This window comes from Phoca vitulina, unplaced genomic scaffold (genome assembly GCF_004348235.1).
Source record: "Phoca vitulina isolate PV1807 unplaced genomic scaffold, GSC_HSeal_1.0 scaffold48, whole genome shotgun sequence".
NCBI lineage: Eukaryota > Metazoa > Chordata > Mammalia > Carnivora > Phocidae > Phoca > Phoca vitulina.
In genome coordinates, this window is record NW_022589751.1 from 12,331,387 (window position 1) to 12,342,140 (window position 10,754).

Here is a 10,754-nt window from a genome sequence, read left to right on the forward strand (position 1 = left end):
CAAAAACAGTAAGATATTTAACAATACATTTAACCAAAACGGTGAAAGATCTGTATACTGAAAACCATAAGATACTGATGAAAGAAACTGAAGAAGATACAAATAAGTGGAAAGATATTTTGCCCTCATGGATTAGAATTAATAGTAAAATATCCATACTACCCAAAGCCATTTATAGATTCAATGCAGTCTCTATCAAAATCTAATGGCAGGGCGCCTGGGTGGCTCAGTCGTTTGAGCATCTGCCTTCGGCTCGGGTTGTGATCCCAGGGTCCTGGGATCAAGCCCCACATCGGGCTCCTGGCTTAGCAGGTAGCCTGCTTCTCCCTCTCCCTCTGCCTCTCCCCCTGCTCATGCTCTCTCTCTCTGTATCTCTGTGTCTCAAATGAATGAATAAAATCTTTAAAATAAATAAATAAAATTTTTTAAAAATCCAGTGGCATTTTTCACAGAAATAAAAAAAACAATCTTAAAATTTGTATGGAACCACAAAAGACCCTGAATAGCCAAAGCAATCTTGAGAAAGTAGAATAAAGCTTGAGGTATCACACTTCCTGATTTTAAACTATGTTACAAAGCGATAGTAATCAAAACAGTATAGTACTGATGTAAAAACAGATACATAGACCAATGGAGCAGAATCAAGAGCCCAGAAATAAACCCATGCATATACAGTCAACTAATATTTAACAAAGGAGCCAAGAATACTCAATGGGTAAAGGATAGTCTCTTCAATAAATGGTATTGGGAAAATTGGATATTCTCATGTAAAAGAATGAAACTGGACCCCTATCTTTCACCACTCACAAGCATTATTTCAAAATGGATTAAAGACTTAAATATAAGACCTAAACTGTAAAACTCCTGGAGGAAACAGGAAGCACTTTGACATTGGTCTTGGCAATGATTTTTTGGATATGACACTAAAAGCACAAGTAACAAAAACAAACATTAACAAGTGGGACTATATCAAACAAAAAAGCTTCTGCACAGCAAAAGGAACAAACAACAAAATGAAAATGCAACCTATGGAATGGTAGAAATGGTAGAAAATATCTGCAAACTATCTATCAGATAAGGAGTTAATATCCAAAATATATAAGGAACTCAAATAACTCAATAGCAAAAAAGCAAATAATCTGATTTTAAAAATGGGCAAAGGATCCAAATAGACACTTTTCCAAAGACTACCAATGGCTAATACATACATGAAAAGGTGCTCAACATCACTAGCCATCAGGAAATGCAAATCCAAATCACAGTGAGCTATCACCTCACACCACACAACAGTGAGAATGGCTATTATCAAAAAGATAAGAGATAAGTGTTGATGAAGATGTGGAGAAAAGGGAACCTTTGTGCACTGCTGGTGAGAACGCAAATTGGTAGTCACTATGGAAAACAGCATGAAGCTTCTTCAGGAAATTAGAATAGAACCATCATATGATCCAGCAGTCCCATTTCTGGGTATATATCCCAAGGAAATGAAATCACAGTATCTGCAACCCCACATTTTCAGCAGCATTATTCATGATAGCCAATACATGAAAACAACCTAAATGTCCATTGTTGGATGAATGAATAAAGAAAATGTAGTGTAATGAAAAAAGAAGGAAATCCTGCCATTTGCGATAACATGGATGAAGCACGGGGGCATTATGCTAAGTGAAATAAGTCAGAAAAAGACAAATAGTGTATGATCTCACTTATGTGAAATCTAAAAAAAAACAAAACTCATAGAAAAAAGTAGACTGGTGGTTGGCAGGAGTTGGGGGAGGGGGGTGGGGAGATGTTGGTCAAAGGGTGTAACTCCAGTTATGAGTAAGCTCTGGGGATCTAATGTACAGTATGGTGACTGTAGTTAACAATACTGTATCATACACAGTTTACCCTTGAACAACGCAGGGTGAGAGGCGCTGACCCCTGCACAGTCAAAAATCTGTATTAACTTTGACCCTTCTCACTGTTGACCGGAAGCCTTACCGATAACATAAACAATTGATTAACATGTATTTTGCATGTTATATGTATTATATACTCTATTCTTAAAGTAAGCTAGAGAATAAAAAATGTTAAGAAAATAATGAAAAAATACACATATAGTACTGTATCTTAAAAAATCTGCATATAAGCAGACCCATACAGTTCAAACACATGTTGTTCATGGGTCAACTATATCTCAAAGTTGCTAAGAGTAGATCTTAAATGTTCTTACCACACACGCACAGAAGGTAACTATGTGGAGTGATAGCTATGTCAGCTAAACTTATTATGTAGTCATTTCACAATATAAACATATACCAAATCATCACATTATACATCTTAAACTTACACAATGTTATATGTCAATTATAGCTCAATAAAGCTGGAAAAAAAAAATAAAGTAGAACTTACAACCCCCACCCCCCGCAACACACACACACACACACAGAAAAAAAACTGGTATTTTCAGATCTATCTTGGGAGAACCCTGTATCCTAAATGTAACTGGGGAGCTTGTCCACTACATATATCAATTCCAAAATACTAGTTTCTGTGTCAGAATATATATCTGGCCAAATGTTTCAAATCTTATATAAAGTTACAGAAAGTTTAATAAAGAACCAAAGGGAATTTCATTAGACAAGTTCATCCTCAGAAGCACAAAAGTGAATTGAAATATTTCATTAAAATTTTGGTTTCTGGGGTGCCTGGGTGGCGCAGTCAGTTAAGTATCTGCCTTCGGCTCAGGTCATGATCCCAGGGTCCTGGGATCGAGCCCCACATCAGGCTCCCTGCTCGGCAGGTAGTCTGCTTCTCCCTCTGCCCCTGTCCCTGCCCCTGCTCTCTCTCTCTCAAATAAATAAATAAGACCTTAAAAAAATAAATAAAATTTTGGTTTCTGGATAAAGAAACAAAAAGAGTCTGGCTTTTTCAAAGAGGCTATGAGAAGTCACTAAAGGATTCTAAGCAGGAGGGGAAGACTGTTCTGACAGCAGTGTGGAAGGCGCACTGGGGGATCATTACCGCGAGAAGACACAGCTATAGTGCAGCGGAGCAGGGGACAAATAACGGTCTGGAATAGAGACAGTGGGAAGGGACAGAAAAAGGGTTAAGAACTCTTTGGGAGAGAGAATTGAGGACGTCAGACCCCTTCCTAGCTGCTAACACCCAACTCTGAATAAGGATGCCTGTCCTCCAAACTAGACTAGCCAGTATCCTCCATCCATTCATGTCTTTAGTCTGAAAGGAAGACAATCGGGTCCCTAGGAGCCCCCTCTGACCCCGCAGGCAAAAGTAGGAAGATGTTTTAGAAAATGCTTTATTTTCTGAGTGGCAGCCCCACCTCCCCACCTAACACATACACACACATACACACTCTTTGTCTTTATCACATTTCCAAAAGGGACCATGTGTCAAGATGTCATCCATCTCCAGACATCTGACTCACACAGAGAAGAGATGGGGAGGGGCCCATTACATACATCAAGCTATCAAAACACTCCTTTCACTGCTTCTGCTCAATCTAGAAGACTCGGCCTGAAATTATTTTAAGATTTTCTGTTATTTGCAATGTTATGGAAAAGTAAATTACTGACATTCACAAGGTGATAATCTGTAAAGAACAAGTTTGTTTTCCTTTTTTAATTTAGGATCTTATTAGCAATACATCAGCATCATTAATAGAAAAAAACACTGTTGACACAGAAACTCAAAAAAACCAGCCATTAAGAAAATAATGTAGTAATCAACCACTATGAGAGAAAATGGGTCCTCTCATTTGATTCTACTGGCAAGCCCAGGTTTATCCTGAACTCTGAGAGACTCTGTCCTGAGTGGATGATGAAACATTCAAGTAAAAGGTAAGGAATTATAAGTGTGAGTTTCTGAGGGATACTGCCTCAAAAGAAGTTCAGGGGTAGCCACAGTCCTCCAGTTTACTCCAATATTGGGACGTTTCTGGGACGACCAGCATAGTTTCCTTTTGAGGAGTTCTGACAATTCATCAGCCTCAGGATTCAGGTCTTATAAAACGTTCTTCCATGTTAAAAAAGACTTTGTTCCACAGGAATAAGTTTTTCATCGCTTCTCCAGCTTCTTGTACTTGGCTTCTGCCAGGGAGAAAGGGGGGAAATTAAATCTTTAAAACAAGCTCTTACAAAAATCTTTTTAGTCAGCGTTTCCAGGCAAATTCAACAATATCTATTACACTAAAAAAAAAAATCTATTGCCTTCAATCTCATAATCTGTCCAAACTGGGTCTAAATTGGAGGCACACCACAAATGTTAACTATCATATTAGCTAAGGACAGATATTTAGATATCAATCATCGACGTGCACAACCTAAGATAAGGAGTCAAACACACACCCACCCCCACACACACACAATTAAGAAGAAGTTCACTAAGTTCTAACCCTGTCAACAGCACCTGCTCAGACATCTCCACCAGGAGTAAGCAGATCTCCTGGCACTGGGGTCACGGGGAGCCTTACTAAGCACAGGAAATTGCTGCTCCAGGCACTGTCCCTGGCGCTCTCGGGGAGCCAGACTGGAACTCTCTGAACGTATAAATCTCTTTTTCCCCTTTTATTTTCTTATTCCTATACCTCGCTATAGGAAAGCAATTTTGAAAGACACAGAGATTTAAAAGACCATCAAATAAGCCTCTTAATGTGATAGATTATCTTTTTCTTTAAAACCTTGAAAAAAACAAAATGAACCAAAACAAACCTTGAAAGCATCTGGTACAATGCCTTCTATATAGTAAGGTTCACCATTCAGTCACCACTTAGTAAATTTAATTGTGGACAGTGAACTGTTATTCACCACTCATGTCACATCTCAGTCTGTTACAGACCTCTCTCCTGAAGTAGTCAACAGTTGTCCATGATGGAAATAAAATAATCTGTAAATTATATCTAGGATAAAGACAACTTCCTTGTTTTTAATCATGGATGTAAGAGCCAGAGCCAGTTAGCAAGCCATCAGCAATACAAGTACCAGTTTCCTCCTTAAAGGAAAAGTAGTCCTTCAAGAAAACTCTTGATTGACTTTTCTATTTTTTAAGACATATGTATCTACATTACTAAAGATGCTTCAGCCTGCTGAACCACAATTTTAAGAGCTTGAGCTTTGTAATCAAACAGACCTGGTTTGGAATATAGCTCTTTCACATGCTAGCTTGTATCCTTATGCAAGTTATTTAACCCCTTCGACCAGTTTCCTCCTTCAAAGAACGGGGATAAAAATCACGTACTTATCTCATAGATTACTGGGAGGATAAAAAGCGTAAAACATGTAAAGCACTAAGAACAGTGCCTGATATGTATCATTAAGTACTCAGGAAATAGTATTTTTATTACTACTACTACCATTAAAAAATTACTCTCACTAGGTTTTTGTGAAGCTTAATTAAAATAGATCATCATTGGGGCGCCTGGGTGGCTCAGTTGGTTAAGCGACTGCCTTCGGCTCAGGTCATGATCCTGGAGTCCCGGGATCGAGTCCCGCATCGGGCTCCCTGCTCGGCAGGGAGTCTGCTTCTCCCTCTGACCCCCCCCCGCCTCATGTGCTCACTCTCTCTCATTCTCTCTCTCTCAAATAAATAAATAAAATCTTTAAAAAAAAAAAAAAAATAGATCATCATTGGTGCACCATAAATGTTAACTATCCTATTAGCTAAGGTCATACTGGGGGGCAGGGTACTCTCATTAATCAAAACAGAAATAAAAATGGTTACCCAGTTTTTTTGAATATGCATCCAACTTGTAGGCTGCCTGCTCAAGAGCTGCTACTTGCTCTTCAATTACATTGATCTGATCCAAATAAGGCTGCAGTCCAGCATCTTTGAAAACAAAGACAGACCACACGTTCATACAGCCTCAACACAGAGTATAGAAAAGAGTAAGGAGTAGGAAAGTAAAAATGCTAGTGTCCCTCCAGCTCTGCCCAATATACACTAGGTGGGGTGACATGATTCAGATCACTCGCAGGACAAACACTAGCAGATCACGCAGAACTGTGACCTGGACAAAGCAAGTCTCTCTCATCCACTGATTTTCCTCTCTTTTAAATTCCTTGATCCTCAAGCAATCTTTCCATTACTGGTTCAGTTTCTTGAGTAATCCCCTACCAAGAATTAGTACCCTAGAGATAGGGAACACAAATATAAGTCAATGGAAAAATATATTCTACCAGTCTAAATTAGCATTTTCCATTTATAGATGTTCTGGTTTTCTGCTTATAGAGTAGTCCTTTAAGGATTCCACTGTTAAATAAATTCACTAAAATCTGACTACCCTTTCTCCCCCCTCTCCCTTTTCAGGAATAAACTGATCGATCACATCAAGATTCAGAAGCAGAAATAACCATACCAAAATATGCTAATCCTCAAAATGGAAGAAATTCTCCATAACTTTATAATTCACTTCTAGAGAACGAGCTCCCTCAGGACAGGTGCCATGTTCCCTCCACTTCTCCACAACCCCAAGCAAAAAAGAACACTAAATACAAACATGTTTAATTATAAAAATTATTACTTACATTTCTGGTTTAAGTCCTTTAAGTTTCTACTAATGTTTATAGCAATATCTTTCATTTCAAGATACTTCAGGCTGGTTAGTTTATTCATATTTTCCAGGAGCTTATAGTCTTCGCTGGTGGCTTTAAAATAAACAGAAGATGTGATGCCTTTAAGATTTGTCATAGATTACTGGAATGTGGAATCATAGGCCAAATGGTAGTTCAAGACAGGATGCAGTGAATGTCAAAGGAGCAGGCCACTACTGATTTATGACATTTATACTCAGCCTGTGTACTCTGAATGTCTAAGTAGAAACTCAGGTAATAATTAGCAAACTATTTAAACCAAATAAGATCCAGAGACTTCAGAACCTTTGTTAAAAAGGAAAATAATAAATTCATGTCCTGGGGCGCCTGGGTGGCTTAGTCATTAAGCGTCTGCCTTCGGCTCAGGTCATAATCCCAGGATGCTGGGATCGAGCCCCGCATTGGGCTCCCTGCTCCGCAGGAAGCCTGCTTCTTCCTCTCCCACTCCCCCTGCTTGTGTTCCCTCTCTCGCTGTGTCTCTCTCTGTCATACAAATAAATAAAATCTTTAAAAAAAATTTTTAATTAAAAAAAATAAATTCATGTCCTAAGAAAAGAGAAGGTGACATAGTATTGGTATTTCTATGGTATGATAACATGTAATCTGGAGGACTGCATCATAAATACATATAAAATCAACTAGGAACCATTTCTTAGTAACTCATTTATTACTGTGTGATTCTATATTGCATTTTATGCACTCCTTCTCCTATCCTTTGTTCCCTTCCCCATCCCTACTCAAAGCAAATGGCTTTTCCTCCAATTTTCCTGAAAAGTGGAAAATTCCACCTACATGAGCTGCCTCAACCTTTCTGCCTCACTTCAAAACTTCTCTGTACCTTTCTATCTTCCCAAGAGGCAGGAGTGCTCCTATTCTTGCCAAGACAACTTCTCCCGTGCTCTTGCTTCCACTTCTTCAGGGCCTCTTTTCAATCATCTCCTTTCCCTGGCATTTCCAAATTCTCTATCCTGGCAGTTTCCTATCTAGAAATATATTCAGGTTTTTCTCCAGCCCAAAAGCACTCTCTCTCTTCTGCTACACCTACATCATTTGCTCAGTAAAGCAAAGGAGCTTCACTGCTAACCCTTGTGAAAGACCAGCTCATATTCACTGCTTCCTCTTCCTCACCATTCACTCATGTAAACCCTTGCAGCCTGGCCCTTGCCCCCACCAGCCAGGGAAATTACATGCTCCAAGGTCATCGGTGCTCTCCAAAGCACCAAATCCACAGCGGCGTTTTCTGTTATTGTCCTCCTCAACCTCTCCATAGTACCTGACACGGTGATCTCCCTCTTTTCACAAAATGCTCATTTCCCTTGGCTGCTACGTCATCGTAGTACCCTGATTTTCTCATCTCTTTCAATCCACTCTTTGTAGGTTTCTATGCTAGACCCTTTCTCATTCATCCTTAACTATCACTTCCCAATTTTCTCTCAGCTGTGACCCAACTGATGTTTACATGGGTGGCACATTCCTATGGGCATTCCCAGGGTGATGCTAGCTTCCTTTCAAACTCAAAAAAGCATTTGAACAAGTAAGAATGACAATCACAGGGAATTACATTCTGTTTAAAATTAATTTTATGATAAGTAAATCATTTATAAACCTAGGTACTTTAAGAACTGTTGTTAGAAAAAATTAATTGCCCTATACAAGCATTCACTGAGATTATAGTTGAGGCCCTCAGCTACCCCTAAGCACATCCCTGCCAATCTCATCCTGCAGAGCCTTGACTCACACCGCTGTGCAGGTGACTCCCAAATCTGTTTCCCCTGCTCAGATCACTCTCTGAGCTCAGGACTCACAAGTGCAAGTCACCTGAGTGTCCTGGTAATATCTAAAATCAGCCAAGCCAAAACCAAAAATATTTTTTACACTAAACATGGTTCTGCTTTCCCACTTCCCTATTTTAGATGATGGTACCATCAGTTTAAAACCTAGAACACCTCTTAAGCTGCTCCCATCCCTCCATAGGCACTTCAACAAGTCCTATAAATTCCACTTCTGTGATATTCTTGCAGACATGCTCTCCTTTCCATTTCTTTTACCATCACCCTGTCACTGACCATCGTCATCACTCTTCATTCTTGCTCATGTGTCTGAGCTCTCTCCTCCACAACCGTACTCTGCTAGCAAATTAGTCTCTCTAAAAAAAAAAACAAGGGTCACACTCTAATACCTAGGAGCCTGCAAGATCATGTAAATGAATGAAGTAAGCCAGGTGTTTGCATGTTAAAAACATAAGATTATTCACTTCCACAAAGAAATATGCTCTCTCCCATTTCTTAGAACACGCAGTCATCTTACCTATCATTTACTTTACCAACTTGGATAGAAATATTGGTCCAGAAAATCATTTCTCTACCACTACTAAAAAAAAACAACACTGTAAGAACAGTGATAAATGGCAACTGACCAGGTCCCAGTAAAAGGGAGAAAAAAGAGTAGTGGGGACACACTGCATTGCACTAGACCATTTAGAGGAGACAGCTGCTCAGCTCTAGTCAATCACAGCGTCACAAGAATGAGGAACTAGTACTGCCAAATCTTTGGAATTTTTAAAGAGAAGCCAAAAATCTAGATTCTGTTACTTGGTTTCTCTTGCTCAGAAATAACTAAAAAAACTGATCAGACTGATAGAGCCTCACAAGCCCTCCCACTCTCCATCAGGCATTTTCTCATTAATTCTGGTTCCCAAATTTAGCTCACAGCAATTTCCTGGGGAAGTGAAACAATGCTTATGAGAGGCCACACAGGACCAAACTTCACTTTTTGGACCTTTCTCCACACACAGGTCATGTGTTCACCTGGAAATACACAAGGAACCCAAAATTAATCATGTCCCCAAGGGTGGGTCACCAAATCCTCAGACCAACCTAGTAGGTCCCTAAATCTGCAGGTCACTCTCCATTCCCCAATTTCACTTCTCTTTGCCCTAGTAAATACATCTGCTTTAAGGGAACAAACTGCTTGCTTATACGCCTCACTCACCAATCGTTTCCCCCTTTTTGGTCAGTCATTCCCTTCACAATTCTGCTCAAAATACACCTCCTCCAAGGAAGCACTTCTTGATGAATTCTTTTTTGTCTTCTCATACTTAGTCTACACCACCGAGGCTTGCAGTTATATTAGGTCTTTTTATGTATTTCTGAAATTAGCTAGTGAATTTCTCCAGGGAAGGAATGGACCTTCTTCTTTCCCATTCATAACCTTCCCAAACTTCCAACAGGCACATTTCAGGGCATGGGGAGTGTTGGGGAGGGAGCCACAGACTGATGCTGCTAAAGCACCTCACAGCTCCCAGAGCCCAACTACAGCTCCAGCGAGTGGCGCAGGGCAGTACCCGAATCAGCCCACACCCCGCCTCACCCGTCAGTTCCCCAGTCAGGTAAGTTGCCATTTTGGAGAACATGTCCCGGCAGAGCTCAGTGATGTCAGCCTCAGCCGGCTCCTTTGCTTCCTCAGCCGTCTCCACGGCGGCATCGTCTGAATCAAAGGAGAACGAGTAAGTGTCCCGCCCTACTCCGGGTCCTAATCCAGCCACGGCACCCTCTCCCCACATCCCTCCACCTGCCTCATTCGATCACGTCGGCTCCATTCTCCATGTGCCGTAATTCCAAGTCCCTTACTTTGTCCTTGCCCCACCTGACACGCCAACTCTGCTCCCTTGCACCGGCCCTTGGCTCAGACCCGATCCCGTGGCCAAACCACCCTAGTCCTCAGGTCAGGTGCGCCCCTCCGACCTGCTCGCTCCTGCCAGGTGAGCCCCCAGCCTCCTGCTGGACACTTCATCCCCAGCTACTCGACGTACCTCGAACGGGCTCCTCTCTTTGGGTCGCGGAGACACCCTGGGCCGCCGCAGCCGCCGCCGCCATGCCTGGCCCCGCGCTGCTTCCGGTTGTGGGATGCCCGCGCCTGCGCACCGGGCGTGCCCCGCCCTCCCCGCCCTGGGTTCGCAGCCCTGGGATGCTCCACCTCTCCACTGAGTCATGCGGTTTACGCTTACACGAGAAGTAACAAAGAGTAAGCTTGAAGCTGAAATTGAAGCTAAGATAAGCTACTGTGAGTTGGTCCGTTGCCAAGAGTCTCGACGTCTGGAACTGAGAATGCGCTCATCCCTGTCACTAGTGTAGTAAGACCCACGACCTCTCTGGGATTGGTTTA

At 41.3% G+C, this 10,754-nt stretch overlaps 1 protein-coding gene across 1 annotated transcript; it reads right to left on the bottom strand.

Moving 5' to 3' along the window:
• Positions 1 to 2,910: 2,910 nt before the first annotated feature.
• On the bottom strand, positions 2,911 to 10,489 carry BLOC1S2 (biogenesis of lysosomal organelles complex 1 subunit 2). Its single transcript, XM_032432592.1, has 5 exons — positions 10,402 to 10,489; positions 9,960 to 10,076; positions 6,525 to 6,644; positions 5,722 to 5,826; positions 2,911 to 4,091 (listed from the first exon to the last, which is right to left on the bottom strand). Exons 1-5 carry the CDS (start codon positions 10,463 to 10,465, stop codon positions 4,060 to 4,062), a joined length of 438 nt encoding a protein of 145 aa, XP_032288483.1. The 5' UTR covers positions 10,466 to 10,489; the 3' UTR covers positions 2,911 to 4,059.
• Positions 10,490 to 10,754: the final 265 nt, after the last annotated feature.

Coding starts and splice junctions, on each gene's coding strand:
- BLOC1S2 (XM_032432592.1), bottom strand. CDS start 10,465: ATGGCGGCGGCGGCTGCGGCGGCCCAGGGTGTCTCCGCGACCCAAAGA. Junction 6,645..9,959: donor CCTGACTGGGGAACTGACGG/GTGAGGCGGGGT, acceptor TTTATTTTAAAG/CCACCAGCGAAGACTATAAG. Junction 5,827..6,524: donor AAAGGACTTAAACCAGAAAT/GTAAGTAATAAT, acceptor TTGTTTTCAAAG/ATGCTGGACTGCAGCCTTAT.